Here is a 15730-nt window from a genome sequence, read left to right as displayed (position 1 = left end):
TTAAGTCATGACAGTGACCCTGCCTCTTCCAAAATGTGACCCTCTCTCCTCTCTCCCCTCTTCCCCCTGTCAGGCGGTGAGCCTGCAGGAGGCCAAGCTGCTGCTGAAGGAGGATGACGAGCTGATCAAGGAGGTGTTTGACTACTGGACCAGGAAGAGGAAAAACAACAAGCACGGCACGCTGCACCCCACTGTGAAGCAGGAGAAGAGGGACGGATCCAGCACCTCAGACCCCTACGTGGCGTTCCGCAGGAGGACGGAGAAGATGCAGACCAGAAAGGTAGGATCCCACCTCTAGACCAGAGCATATAGGGGCTAGTTGTCCCAACTCAGGTAAACACTAAGGGCCTGTTTCCCGGACACGGATAAAGCCTAGTCTCGGTCAATGGAAATTCCCATGGAGCATGCTTTTTAGTTCAGGACTAGGCTTTATCTGTGTACAGGAAACTGGCCCCAAGTGTGTGGTATGTACCAATACCCCTACACATTTCCATTTCAACTAAATAGAGGCCTACGCTAGGTTGTTGACAGCAGGTGACTGTCAATTTAATGGTGAAATTGCCCACCTCAGAACCGTAAGAACGAGGAGGCTGGTTATGAGAAAATGCTGAAGCTGCGGCGGGACCTGAGCCGAGCCGTCACCATCCTAGAGATGATCAAGAGGAGGGAGAAGAGCAAGAGAGAGCTGCTGCACCTCACCCTGGAGATCGTAGAGAAGAGGTGGGTACTACTCAGAGACACAGGTTGTTGCTAGGATGCCAGCCATCTTGGTCAGGAAACCTTTCAATTCTAGAAACAAATTATGGTAGAGTATTGTATAAAACAATGCGTTTGTAGATGTGTCTGCTCAGTGTTTTGTTAGCTAGCTAGCCAACCATCAATTCGACCTATAGGATCTCTGGTACTACTGTATAGGAATGGTTCTGATCCATTTAAGAGTTAGCCTTCGATCATTTAGTTCCTAAACAATGTTTTAATTCGGGTTTTGATAGTGGCTGACGGTTTGATTGAGATCCAGTTGTTTTTCAAATGCTTGATTATATCTTGACTTTGACCATTGCCCCTCCAGGAATGGCATGTCCGACTTTGGTGGTGAGATCATGGCTGAAGTGCTGGCCCAGCGTGCACTGGACAAGCCTGCCCATATTATCCCTCTGGTGCCGCTGACCAACAGCAACCAGTACAGACATCAGGACCACATGGACCTCAAGGACTACAAGTCCAAGGTGAGAGAGGGAGATAGCAACAGAGCAAGAGGGTGACCTCAATGGCCCATATTCATATACAGTTGAAGTCGGAAGTTTACAGACACTTATGTTGGAGTCATTAAAACTTGTTTTTTACCACTCTACAAATGTCTTGTTAACAAACTATAGTTTTGGCAAGTCGGTTAGGACATCTACTTTGTGTGTGACACAAGTCATTTTTCCAACAATTGTTAAAACAGATTATTTAACTTGTAATCCACTGTATCACAATTCCAGTGGGTCAGAAGTGTACATACACTAAGTTGACTGTGCCTTTAAACAGCTTTGAAAATTCCAGAAAATGATGTCATGGCTTTAGAAGCCTAAATAATATGATCTGAGTCAATTGGTGTACCTGTGGATGTATTTCAAGGCCTACCTCCAAACTCTGTGCCTCTGTGCTTGACATCATGGGAAAATCTAAAGAAATCAGCCAAGACTTCAGAAAAAATATTGTAGACCTCCACAAGTCTGGTTCATCTTTGGGATCAATTTCCAAACGCCTCATCTGTACAAATAATAGTACGCAAGTATAAACACCATGGGACCACACAGCCGTCATACCGCTCAGGAAGGAAACTCGTTCTGTCTCCTAGAGATTAACGTATGTTGGTGCGAAAAGTGCAAATCAATCCCAGAACAACAGCAAAGGACCATGTGAAGATGCTGGAGGAAACGGGTACGAAAGTATCTATATCCACAGTAAAACGAGTCCAATATCGACATAACCTGAAAGGCCGCTCAGCAAGGAAGAAGCCATGGCTCCAAAACCGCAATAAAAAAGCCAGACTACAGTTTGCAACTGCACATGGGGACAAAGATCGTACTTTTGAATTGAATTGTAGAATTGTATGGCCATAATGACCATCGTTATGTTTGGAGGGAAAAGGGGGAGGCTTATAAGCCAAAGAACACCATCCCAACCGTGAAGCACGGGGGTGGCAGCATTATGTTGTGGGGGTGCTTTGCTGCAGGGGTGACTGGTGCACTTCACAAAATAGATGGCATCATGGGGTAGGGAAAGTATGTGGATATATTGAAGCAACTTCCTGACTGATGTCTTGAGATGTTAAAGCTTGGTCGCAAATGAGTCTTCCAAATGGACAATTACCCCAAGCATACTTCCAAATCAAATGTCATTTGTCACATACACATGGTTAGCAAACTCCATGCCTCTTTGCTTGACATCATGGGAAAATCAAAAGAAATCAGCCAAGACTCCAGAGTTGTGGCAAGATGGCTTAAAAACAAAGTCAAGGAAAGTCAAGGTATTGGAGTGGCCATCACAAAGCCCCGACCTCAATCCTATAGAACATTTGTGGGCAGAACTGAAAAAGCATGTGCGAGCAAGGAGGCCTACAACCCTGACTCAGTTACACCAGCTCTGTCAGGAGGAATGGGCCAAAATTCACCCAACTTATTGTGGTACGCTTGTGGAAGGCTACCCAAAACGTTTGACCCACGTTAAACCCAAGTTGACCCAAGTTAAAAGACAGCAGTAGTGGTAGAGATACTTTTAATGTTCGGCTATGAAAAGCCAACTGACATTTACTCCTGAGGTGCTGACTTGCTGCACCCTCGACAACTACTGTGATTATTATTATTTGACCATGCTGGTCATTTATGAACATTTGAACATCTTGGCCATGTTCTGTTATAATCTCCACCCGGCACAGCCAGAAGAGGATTGGCCCCCCTCTCAGAGCATGGTTCCTCTCTAGGTTTTGGCCTTTTCTAGGGAGTTTTTACTAGCCACCGTGCTTCTACACCTGCATTGCTTGCTGTTTGGGGTTTTAGGCTGGGTTTCTGTACAGCACTTTGAGATATCAGCTGATGTACGAAGGGCTATATAAATACATTTGATTTGAGTTAAACAATTTAAAGGCAATGCTACCAAATACTAATTGAGTGTATGAAACTTCTGACACTGGGAATGTGATGAAATAAATAAAATCTGAAATCATTCTCTACTATTATTCTGACATTTCACTTTCTTAAAATAAAGTAGTGATCCTAACTGACCTAAGACAAGGAATTTCTACTAGGATTAAATGTCAGGAATTAAAAATATTTAAAAAACTGAGTTTGAATGTATTTGGCTAAGGTGCATGTAAACTTCCGCCTTCTACTGCAGACTGCTAGAGCTAGGATCAGTTTGGCCTTTCAGAGCCCAATGAATGATCCTAGATCAGCAGCTCTACTCGGATATACTTGGTGAATACGGGCCAATGTCTTGAAGGTATTCTCCTGAAATATTAGACTGCAAGTGAGTGACAAAATGTGTCTGGGTCCTGATCTCCTTTCTAGCCGGAGAAGACAGAGGTCGTCAGGCAGAAGAGGAAGTATGAGAAGAAGCCTAAAGTCTTACCCCTGTCAGCTGCTGCCCTCCACCACTCTGGTCCCTCTGTGTTCAATGCTAAGGACGTCCACCAGTATGACTTCCCCAGCTCAGACGACGAGCTGCACTCCCAGGTAGGCAGCGCGCTTTGACTCGGGCTGTCTCCCAAATGGACCCCGAGGAAATTAGATATCTGAGAGGATTTGATTGGTATAAGCAACACTACACAGCTGATTCAAATGATCAAAGCTGGATGATTATTTGAACAGAACTTCCACCCTGTGGGGTCCCGAGGACAGAGTTCGGGAAACCCTGACTTAGCCCATCAAAGAGGATGGTGGCGCTATGATTATTTTCACCTTACAAATCTTCTCAGATCTCCACAAGGGCTTTGGGGTCGCTTTAGGATTGGGCCTTGGACATCTGTGGTGGAAATCTGTTAATCATAAAAATGGCCCTGTTGGTGACCTGTGACTGACTGGTCTCTCTCCCTTTACTCCTCTCTAGATGCACTCAGGTTCCTCAGAAGCTGAGGAGGAGAACGACCCAGACGGTTCTTTTGCCTTCCGGAGGAAAGCAGGCTGTCAATATTATGCCGTGAGTATAGACGACTCCATACAGTAACTTTATTGAACATTTTTACAAAATGCACAATCAATCAATTACAATACAACGTACTTCAAAACAGAAACACAGCCGAAGTGAGCACACACATTCCCATATAGTCCCAGTGGCATACTGTCTGGCCATGTTTCGTAACTCCTGTCATGTCTAATGGCTGCTCTTGTCTGTCCCCAGTCTCAATTGGACCACGGGGGCAGCTGGCCGTGGGTCAGTCCGTCAGAGGGCGGCCTGGGAGACACTCGTTACCGCTACTGCCTCACCACCCTCACCGTGCCACCACGCTGCCTGGGCATGGCGCGACGACGCCTGGGACGAGGGGGAAGGTAGGTTACTTCAGAGTTAAAGGGGCAATCTGGGATTCAAACATCCAAGCAGTCCACCCCCGCCAATATTTTAGTAAAAAGCTGAGTATTGGGGCAGGAGCAATGCAACTAGCCTCCAATTCATAGACCGAGCTATGGATGCTAGTACTGACCACCCATGAGAATACAATTCTAGTTTTCTGGGACCAATAGCATGAATGAACTGCGTGGCTAACAGAATGACTAAACACTGTTCCCCCTCTTTCCCCCAGGGTTTTGCTGGACAGGGCGCATACAGACTTTGACAATGTATTTCATGGGCTGGACTCTGAAATGCTTGACCTGCCGCCCCACTCTCCAGTCACAGACAAGTTTGCTAGTACCTCACAAACAAATACCTCGGACAGAACCTCTTCTTATTCATCCTCTTCTGCAGACCTCAGTCAGATACTGTTGAACATTAAGTCGAGCCGATGGAGGCACTTTAGGCCCCGGACACTATCACTACACGACGAGGACAACGTGGTCACAGACCCCTTGTTCAGGAGGCTGGGCAGGGGCCTGAGTCGCATCACCTCTACCCTGGCTGGCACCACTGGCCCCCTGAGAGGAGCTGCCCCCCCGGCCCCCACAGCTGGTGAGTAGAGCCCGGGGTTATTCTCACTCACACACACCGTACCATAGACAAACACACTAGAGGTCGACCGATTAATCGGAATGGCCGATTAATTAGGGCTGATTTCAAGTTTTCATAACAATCGGAAATCGGTATTTTTGAGCGCGGATTTTGCCTATTTCTTTTTTAAAGTTTTTTTTTTATTTTTTAGTGTTTTTTTTACACCTTTATTTAACTAGGCAAGTCAGTTAAGAACACATTCTTATTTTCAATGACGGCCTGGAATGTTCTGCCTCGTTTAGGGGCAGAACGACAGCGTTTTACCTTGTCCGCTCGGGGGATCCAATCTTGCACGTTTACAGTTAACTAGTCCAATGCTCTAACCACCTGATTACATTGCACACCACGAGGAGCCTGCCTGTTACGCGAATGCAGTAAGCCAAGGTAAGTTGCTAGCTAGCATTAAACTTATCTTATAAAAAAAACAATCAATCAACGACTGTCGTTGCTCCAATGATGTACTTAACCATAAACATCAATGCCTTTCTTAAAATCAATACACAAATATATATTTTTAAACCTGCATATTTAGCTAAAAGAAATCCAGGTTAGCAGGCAATATTAACCAGCTGAAATTGTCACCTCTTGCGTTCATTGCACGTAGTGTATATGCAACAGTTTGAGCTGCCTGGCTCTTAGTGAACTAATTTGCCAGAATTTTACGTAATTATGACATAACATTGAAGGTTGTGCAATGTAACAGGAATATTTGGACTCATGGATGCCACCCATTACATAAAATACATAACGGAATAAACGTTTTGTTTTCGAGGTGATCGGTCAAATCCAGAAACTAAGGCTCGTATTTCTGTGTGTTTATTATAGTTAAGTCTATGATTTGATAGAGCAGTCTGACTGAGGGGTGGTAGGCAGCAGCAGGCTCGTAATAGTCAAAGGTATTTGGTTTAGAGAGAAATAGTCGACGCGTTAGAATTCCTGTAATAACTTGCGGCTGAACTTGAAAGGGGTTCCTTGTTATTTTACCGTTCATGTCTTCCACAGAGAATGTCTTGATCTACTTCAAATAAGGTCTGTGTTTCGTGCTTAAACCACCTCTGCGTTTTGACACCCGTGTAAATCTCACTAGGATAAGGTAACATTTGTCAACATATTTTCATAAATCCACTCTACAATTTTTTTTATCTTGGCTTATATTTAGCCAATATTGATCAGAGTTACCTTGTCCTATGGATATCTACACAGTTATAACATTGGCACGGTAGTGTAAGCCTACACGAAACACAGACCTTATTTTAAGTGAATCTAAAAATATCCTATAGAATGAAGGAACCGCTTTTCAGATTTTTCTAGGTGTCATGGGAATTATGACTCGCACTTTGGTAGTCAATTCTTACCATGCCCATTATTAAAATAGGATTTCCTGCATATAGAAATTCGTTTTTTTCCCAACATTCATCATTCATGTTATTTGAGACTAAATTGGTTTTATTTATGTATTATATTATGTTAAAATAAGTGTTCATTGTTCATTCAGTATTGTTGCAATTGTCATTATTACAAAAATGCGTGTGTGTATATATATATATCGGCTTTTTTTTTGTCCTCCAATAATCGGTATAGGCGTTGAAAAATCCTAATCGGTCGACCTCTAACACACACATACATTCCACATCCCAGATGAAAGGCACTGAATCATGGTTTGTCTAGCTAGCAGGAGCTATATAAAAAAGAGCAAACCTTTACTTTGGTAGGTGTTTGAGAAAGGTAATTGTAAAATCATGAATTTATTGAAGACATTGTGTTAGATCAATTCTCTCTCCCTGCCACCCCTGCTTTTGTGCTGCTGTCTGTGTGTGTGGGTTGAATTTAAGGGCACTTCCCAAATGGCACACTATTCCCTATATAATGCACTAGGACCCATAAGGTCTAGTCAAACATAGGTCACTATATAGGAAAAAGGGGGACATTTGGGACCTTAACTTAGTTGACCACAAGGGAAATAAAGCATTTTCTTGTTCCTTTTGAGGTGGGGATAATGTGATCAATTCCTTTCTTCATGAGTGTGACATTTTGAATGGCTGTAATGTTTAGAATTCATGTGGCGTTGCCTTTCCCCCGGCCAGCAACAGTCAATTAAAAATGTATGTGATAAATATATTCTGTGGGTGGACAGACGTGGAGGGGACGCTGCTCTGAATATAAAGTATCGTCTGCGTACCAAGTGGCACCCGATTCCCGATATAGGCCTTGGTCACTATAAAGTGATTAAGGTTTCGCTTGGGACGCAGCCATTGTCCTTTCTACTATTGTCTTGGGGCATCAGTGTGAATGAGTTCCCCAATTGTCAAACTGTTTTCAGAGTAATACCATTTCACAAGCATACAAATGTAACCCTTTGTTGGCTTGATGTCACCGCTCGGAGTGATCTCAGTCCGAGGAGGTTATTTTCGGGCCACCTATGTCCAAACCCCCCAAAAAAGTGCAAAGTTAAATGACAAAAAAAGTTTCTTTTTATTTTTTTGAATACATTTAAAAATAAGATCATCTTTGAGAATTAACAATCACCAAAATAAAAGCTAAACAGTCAAGGAGAATCTAAAGTTCCCCAAATAATACATTCAGGCTTATTTTTGTCATGGGTTTTGTTATGTGTAGAATTGCAGGACATTAGCTTTAAAATTGTAAAATGTTTTTTTTCACCACGTGGCAAAATGTGTGGAATTGCAGGAAATTTGCTCCTGTGGCCAACAGGAGGGCATCTAAAATATTCTGTCAGCCTAAGCCCCATTTTAATCTAAAAAACCCTCTGAAATGTCAGCCTATTGATTTCTTCCAGAATTTTCATTACATGTCAGTTGAGTGATTGGGAAGATATTTGTTGATATTGGATGGCTTTGGTTTTAAAGATGGACTGATTTTTATGGTACTGTGTGGTTGAATAATCAAATACTTTATTCTCTATAGGGAAATGTGGTGTTTGTGGGGCTTGGTTTGCCTCCTGATCTTAACCCCTCGGCGGATAGGGTCAGTGCTGAGAGGGCAGAACACACACACAGCTGTGGTCAGCAGCAAGTCTATCTCAGCTCGGGGCCTCGGTGAGCGTTAAAAGCCACAAGATGGACCTTCAGCCAGGCTCTGTCTTCTACCCTTCCCCCTAGTCCCTTAACACTCCTGGCTATTACGTCCCCCACAGGTTGCATCCCAAACGCCACCCTATTCCTTATAATGCAGGGCATTAACCTTTAGCCACTTGGGACTAGTAGGACAGATTTTAAAATAACATTTTTTACTTGTCCAAAAGCTCATTGTATGATACAAGGATGCCACTTTACAAAACAAAATGCTTTATCTTTTTTACAAGAAATGTAGAAAACACTCCTCTTTGCTTATTCAAGCCAGTCTCAAAATAAATCACTCCCCTTTCTTAAAGCTTCTCCAAGACTTCTCCTAGAAATATTGCAACATTACAATTACTACCAAATACTTTTTATGCCCCCTCCAGGGCTCGAATTTAAGGGCGTCCCGTCGTCCCTGGGCCGATTAAATATTTCTATGGTTAAACAGACTGGGACGACTGATCCAAAATGAATACAACCACTGCACATACATTTCTGTTTTTTGCAAAAGCATTGAGGCTGACGCAACAGATCAGAGAGAGTAGCTTAAAAAGTTGTTTTATTTCTTCATATTATAAGCTCATCAATGCACACATGGCTATAGGATACGTGTGAATCGTCCAAAATGCAATAGCGGGAAAACGCCGTTCTCGAAAGCGCACAGCACACGTGAGCATGATCATGTGACAGATTGAGAGATCTAAAGTTGCATCAACCAGCATGGGTTACTAATATAACTAGGAGCATGAGACATTTTGGTTTAAATGGCATTAAGTATTTCTGTAGTCTTATTTAGGCTACTTTGAAACAAGCAAAGACATGCTTCATAAAATTATATAAAACATTGCTGTTTTAAACAATTAAGTTTATGGTTAAATTGTTTCAGAATGCTTGCCTGCGCTCAGATTCAAGGTGGTTCATGTGCGTTGCGCAATAAGCATTGTCCTTCACTCTACGGTCTTGTGACCATTTTGGTCTGAACTCACCGTGCCTCCTATGTCAACAGAATCAAGCCTTTCAGACCAGGGGTGGGCAACTCCAGTCTTCGAGGGCCTGATTTGGTTGTCACACTTTTTCTCCATCCCTAGCAAACACGGCTGATGAATCAAATTGCATTCTAAACTGAAGATCATGATCAGGTGGTTATTGGAGTCAGGTGTGTTAGCTGAGGCAAAACTGTGACCCCAATCAGGCCCTCGAGGACTGAAATTGCCCACCCCGGCTTTCGACGTCAATGTTAATTATCCTTCATTATATCTGTCAAACATGACTGGCGGTAGCCTATGTTTATGTAATTAAAAGTCCCATTAAAGTTTGGCTACATTTTCTTGCGGCTCCCTCCTGTCAGCATCAGTTTAGACATGCGGCTGTAGCCAATATGCACGTAGGCTTTTTAAATTATGAAACATTTATTAGAATATATATATATATTTTTTTTTTATATAATTGTCCATTCGAATAGACAACTTAAATCTAATATTGTTTTTGTCCGGCAAGAGGACGAGCGTAAAATGTTGAGCCCTGTAGTGCACAGATAGGCCTTGGTAAAAAAAAATAGTGCTCTAAATGCCTTGGGAAAGTATTCAGACCGCTTGACTTTCTCCACATTTTGTTACATTACAGCCTTATTCTAAAATGTATTCAATAAAATGTCCTCATCAATACCCCATAATGACAAAGCGAAAATAGGTTTTTAGGTCCCACAGTTGACAGTGCATGTCAGAGCAAAAATCAAGCCATGAGGTTAAAGGAATGTTTCGAGGAACAGATCTGGGGAAGGTTACCAAAACATTTCAGCAGCATTCAAGGTCCCCAAGAACACAGTGGCCTCCCATTTTGTTTTATTTTTTACCCCCTTCTCCCCAATTTAAATATTGTCTCATTGCTGCAACCCAACGGGCTCGGGAGGCGAAGGTCGAGTCATGCGAGCTCTGAAACATGACCCGCCAAACCGCGCTTCTTAATACCTGCCCGCTTAACCCAGAAGCCAGCCACACCAATGTGTCAGAGGAAACACCATTTACCTGATGCCCGAGGTTAGCCTGCAGGTGCCCGGCCCGTCACAAGGAGTCTTTAGAGCGCGATGAGCAAAGTAAAGCCCCCCCCAGGTCCTTGATATAAACCTGCCCCAGAGCATTCAGGACCTCAGACTGGGGCGAAGGTTCACCGTCCAGCAAGACAACAACTCTAAGCACACAGCCAAGACAACGCAGGAGTGGCTTTGGGATAAAAGTCTCTGAATGTCCATGAGTGGCCCAGCCAGAGCCCGGACTTGAACCTGATTTGAACATCTCTGGAGAGACCTGAAAATAGCTGTGCAGCGTGGCTCCCCACCCAACCTGACTGAGCTTGAGAGGATCTGCAGAGTAGAATGGGAGAAACTCCCCAAATACAGATGTGCCAAGCTTGTAGCATCATACCCAAGAAGACTTGAGGCTTGTAATCACTGACAACGGTGCTTCAACAAATTACTGCGTGAAGGGTCTGAATAGTTATGTAAATCTGATATTTCATTTTTTTAATACATTTGCTAAAATAAAATATACTGTTTTTGCTTTGTCATTATGGGATATTGTGGGGGGGGGGGGCAAATGTAATCAATTTTGAATAAGGCTGTGCTATAACAAAATAGGGAAAAAGCCAAGGGGTGTGAATACTTTCCTAATAGGGTGCCATTTTGGGATGCATCCCAAATTGATGTGACCAGTCCGTGTGTGACCTGTTCTCCTCTGTCTCCCCTGCAGCATTTACCGCCCAACAATACCAGCAGCATCAGGAGCAGCTGGCCTTGATGCAGAAACAGCAGCTGGAGCAGATCCAACAGCAACTGCAAGCCAACAGCACCACCACCACTACCAACAGCACGCAGGTTAGTTAGCCCCGCTCTCTGACCTGGGCTGGTATTCTCAGTGGCTCAGAATACGAGCGCTGATCCAGGATTTGTTTTGCCTTTTTAGATCAAAATGAATAAGATTCAATGGATAGGAGAGACCTGGTCCTAGATCAGCACTCCTCCTCTGAGATGTTTGATACAGCCCCATGACCTCTCCTCTCTCGCTCTGTCCATCTGTCTGTCTTTTCAGGATGGTGTTAATACGTTGTTCTCCTCCTCTACCAGGTTTTGGTGTCCAAGACGTTAGATTGTGCCTGTGCCCAGTTTGCTGCCTCTGCCCTGGTGACCACAGACCAGCTTCTGGCCTTGAAGAACAAGGATGAGGGTGGACCGGGCAGCGGGGTCAACGGGGTCCTTCCACCCTCAGGTTAACACTGCACCCAAGCATTTGTTGTGGTCAGGTGGTTATTGTAAAAGGGTAATTCATTAGCAGGTTAAATAAATACACTTTTTTTAAAAGCAGCGCATCAAAGAGAAGAGAAAATTGCACATAGAACTTTGAACGCTCTGACAAAGGCCATGAGGCGTGGTATATAAGCTAAATAAACAAGTGAATCTGGTAAGCGCAGTGTGCAAGTTTTCCTCTCCAGATATCATCAAATTATTCCCACGCACATGCAACAAGTAACCTCTGATGTGCAAGTGCGTTTTGAATTAAATGCAGGGCTTTCACAGAAGCAAACGTTAAAGGTTGGACCTGATCAAAGGAGAAACTGCTTGTATAGCTTCTGCTAGGACCACATGCACATGAAGTGATTTTGTTTTCTGTCTTCCCTTCCTACAGGTGTCTACAAGGGCTTTCACCTCACTAGCACAGCATCCCCGTCGCCCGCAGCCCCCACCCCTACCCCTCTGACCACCACTACCCCCTCCTTCCCCTTCCTGTTGCCCAGCAACAACGGCACCACCACTCAGGTCCTGATGGGGAACAACAACAACCTCCGTCTGAGCATGTCCTCCCCTGGGGGACTCCTCACCAAGCGCCACATACCCCGGACGCTAAGCCACGCTCCCGTTGCCGTGTCGTCATCTGCCTTAAAGTTGGCTGCCACCGCTAACTGTCAAATGCCTAAGGTCTCCACAAACACCCCGTCAATGGACCTGGTGCCAAGGTGAGAGAGGGGGAGGAACAGGATGAGTGTCTGTTTTTCCAAATGGCACCCTACTCTCTTTTTATAGTGCACTATTCACCAGGGCTCTGATGGGGCTGTTGTCTGAAGTAGTACTATATAGGGAATAGGGTCCATTTGGGACACGGATTAAGTGTATAGAAATGGACCATTACACAGTGTTCAGACAACCGTAGCTTAAACCGCTGATTCAGGAACATTACCTGAGTCCGTCTGAGTCAATATTAATGTAGGTATTACTGAACAGTGTCTGATTTGTACATATTCTCTCCACTTGCCTCCAGGGACAATCAGGATCAAGAAAAGCCAGCACTAAACAGCATTTTGGACAACACAGTGGCTATGGAGGTCACGTGACCTCGGAACACGGACTGGACTGTGGGCTCACCCGGGAACTCATTTAGGTGCTATGCATCGTAGAGTTGTGAATGCAAGGAAGGGGTAGTGGAATGCGCACACAGCATACAACGCTGTCTCCATGGTGACGGTCGGGACTTAATTGCAATGGTCGTCTCGTACTTTTTTCATTTCCTATTTGTTACTGTTGATAAGAAATATCAACATCTGTAATTATGAATATGGCAATTATTTGTACAGTTCCAGGTATTTGTAATACCCCCCCTTGTATATAATGTTACTTGAATACGGAAATTGTTCATTTGATGTTTTGCACTTGGGATTAAAAAAAAAAAAATGTAAAAAGACAAACTGCAGCTGGTTGGAGTGTGAGGTGGGTGTGAGTTGTACAACAGTGTCATCACGTCAGTGCATGGTGTGGAACCTGCAGTTTTATCTATTGTGCCGTGTTTACAGTTTGTTTGTTTTTCTACGTTTTGTTATTTTTTTTGTCCACTGTACCCTCATTGGTTCCTGTGCTGTAGTCTGGGTTTAGGTAGCTATGAACTTCTCTGTATTTGTTCATTGTATCATGTGGAAACAAATGGTGACATGCGTTCATACAGAGTTGGTGGGTGTGGATTTAAGGCATCGGTTTGTCAGTCAGGGTAATCACTTAAGATCTTCCATTTTAAATTGTTCATGAGACAAAGTAACACAATGGGAATGAAGTCTGTTCCTAGAAGTCACTGCTGCTTAACTAAGCACTATTTTTGTTTCGATGAATGCTGCTTTTATATGATTTAGGGCTCTGGTTTGTTTTCACATCAGTACCTTTTCTTTTTTTTTTTAAAGACCCCCTTCCTCAATTATTTTGTGAAAAATGTCATTATTTTTGTATCCCTTCCGTTTCTGATGATGATTGTATGTTCCTCGTTGAAAGACTTCATTATTTTGTTACTTGTTGATGAAATGCGATCGGGTAGAGGAATGTAGTAACATCTTGATTACATGTATCATTCCGGTTTATACATAACAGAGGAAAACATGTATAAAAAGGCAGATTTCTTTGCTTTTAGGATAATCTCCAGAACGCTGCGAGGCCAAGATGAACCACAAGTATCGGGTGCCTTCCTTTGGAAATACGAGCTCTCTTCTGTGAAGAGTACGGTACTAAACAAGGCTACTAGTTAGTTGTTGTTGTACCACCAATATGAATGCCCATTCCAATGGCATAATTTATCCATTTTTTATTTATTTTTTATTTATCCACAAAATGAAAAATTATCTTCTCACAAAAAATAAAAACCCAGGGCATTATGTGTTTGGACCAGCATGTATCTTTTTTGTTGTTGTCTCGTCCCATTGTTCCATGTTGTGGTCATAGTAGAGTGGGAAAGAGTAGGGTGAAGTTAACCCTTGATGCTTATCTGGTCCTCTAGCTGTTGGTAGAACATGACGATTCCTGGGGCCACCCATACGTAAAAATGTATGCACGCTTGACTAAGTGGCTTTGTGTAAAAGGGTCTGTTAAATGGCATATTTCCCCTAGTAATGCAGCAGTTATCTCCATATCAAATCATTTCTGGGTATCAATTAAAAGACATATGCTCTGGAACTTTGGTGACCTAAGTATATATTTGTTTTAAACCTCCCACTTTGGGCTGGATGTGTCTTTGTTGCTTATAACCCATCCATAACCGCCCGGCTATATGTGAACATCTGAGGCCCAACCCTAACCCGATAATATAGAAAATGCTTTGTAGGCTTCAGTCAAAGACAGCGTAGTGTTTTAAAAAGTTTTATTTTTATAGGATGTAGTATATTTCTTTAGTCTGGTTTAGATGTTTCTGCTTATGTTTTCCAACATTTTGGTAGGCTATTTGTTTTGTCAACTTGTCTATAATTGTATACATGCAGCAGCATTGTATACATGCATTCTCATAAATCAATAGAATTAATGCTTCAAAATAGTTGACCGGTAAAGTTATTTCACGGCGCAATAACAAAAACTGGAAATATTTTCTGTGCAAAATGTCTAAATAACATCCTTTTGACTGGGTGTAAGGCAAAAGACAGCTGTGAGAACTACCCAAAATGCTTCTGATAAGATTTCAGTTTGGCTTTTTTTCAGTGGCAGGGACTGGGAGACTAGTCAGGATTGAGGGAAAGATGAATGGAGCAAAGTAGAGAGAGATCCTTGATGAAAACCTGTTCAGGACCTCAGACTATGGTGAATGTTCACCTTCCAACAGAACAAGGACCCTAAGCACACAGCCAAGGCAACGCAGGAGTGGCTTTAGGACAAGTCTCTGAATGTCTTTGAGTGGCCCGGAAACCGATAGCTGTGCTGCGACGCTCCTCATCCAACCTGACAGAGTTTGAGAGGATCTGCAGAGAAGAATTTGAGAAACTCCCCAAATACAGGTGTACCAAGCTTGTGTCATACTCAAGACTCTAGGCTGTAATTGCTGCCAAAGCTGCTTCAACAAAGTACGATCTTTGTCCCCATGTGCAGTTGCAAACCGTAGTCTGGCTTTTTGGAGCAGTGGCTTCTTCCTTGCTGAGCGGCCTTTCAAGTTATGTCGATATAGGACTCGTTTTACTGTGGATATAGATACTTTTGTACCTGTTTCCTCCAGCATCTTCACATGGTCCTTTGCTGTTGTTCTGGGATTGATTTGTACTTTTCGCACCAAAGTACGTTCATCTCTAGGAGACAGAACGCGTCTCCTTCCTGAGGGGTATGATGGCTGCGTGGTCCCATGGTGTTTATACTTGTGTACTATTGTTTGTACAGATGAATGTGGTACTTTCAGGCGTTTGGAAATTGCTCCCAAGGATGAATCAGACTTGTGGAGGTCTGCATTTTTTTTCTGAGGTCTTGGCTGATTTTCTTTTGATTTTCCCATGTCAAGCAAAGAGGCACTGAGTTTGAAGGTAGGCCTTGAAATACATCCACAGGTACTGACTCAAATGATGTCGATTAGCCTATCAGAAGCTTCTAAAGCATGACATTTTCCAAGCTGTTTAAAGGCAGTCAATTTAGTGGATGTAAACTTTTGACCCTCTGAAATTGTAATACAGTGAATTGTAAGTGAAATAAT

General features: G+C 43.2%; 1 protein-coding gene across 3 annotated transcripts in view; it reads left to right on the top strand.

Annotated features, from left to right (window-relative positions):
* Positions 1 to 13943, top strand: part of LOC115114345 (enhancer of polycomb homolog 1-like) — a 39231-nt gene extending 25288 nt beyond the window's left edge. For 2 of the 3 annotated variants that reach the window (XM_029642498.2, XM_029642497.2), the window contains 11 exons: positions 74 to 280; positions 572 to 720; positions 1070 to 1226; positions 3555 to 3719; positions 4093 to 4182; positions 4384 to 4532; positions 4784 to 5148; positions 11009 to 11133; positions 11383 to 11524; positions 11942 to 12269; positions 12572 to 13943. In XM_029642498.2, coding sequence (XP_029498358.1) covers positions 74 to 280; positions 572 to 720; positions 1070 to 1226; positions 3555 to 3719; positions 4093 to 4182; positions 4384 to 4532; positions 4784 to 5148; positions 11009 to 11133; positions 11383 to 11524; positions 11942 to 12269; positions 12572 to 12644 — 1950 coding nt within the window. In that variant the 3' untranslated portion in view covers positions 12645 to 13943. Of the gene's footprint in view, positions 1 to 73; positions 281 to 571; positions 721 to 1069; positions 1227 to 3554; positions 3720 to 4092; positions 4183 to 4383; positions 4533 to 4783; positions 5149 to 11008; positions 11134 to 11382; positions 11559 to 11941; positions 12270 to 12571 lie in introns of those variants that run through there. The other variant, XM_029642499.2, reaches the window with a different exon arrangement.
* Positions 13944 to 15730: the final 1787 nt, after the last annotated feature.

The sequence above is a fragment of the Oncorhynchus nerka genome, linkage group LG9b (assembly GCF_034236695.1).
Source record: "Oncorhynchus nerka isolate Pitt River linkage group LG9b, Oner_Uvic_2.0, whole genome shotgun sequence".
NCBI classification, from domain to species: domain Eukaryota; kingdom Metazoa; phylum Chordata; class Actinopteri; order Salmoniformes; family Salmonidae; genus Oncorhynchus; species Oncorhynchus nerka.
Note: the sequence above shows the minus strand (reverse complement) of the source record. Positions and strands in the feature narration are given on the sequence as shown.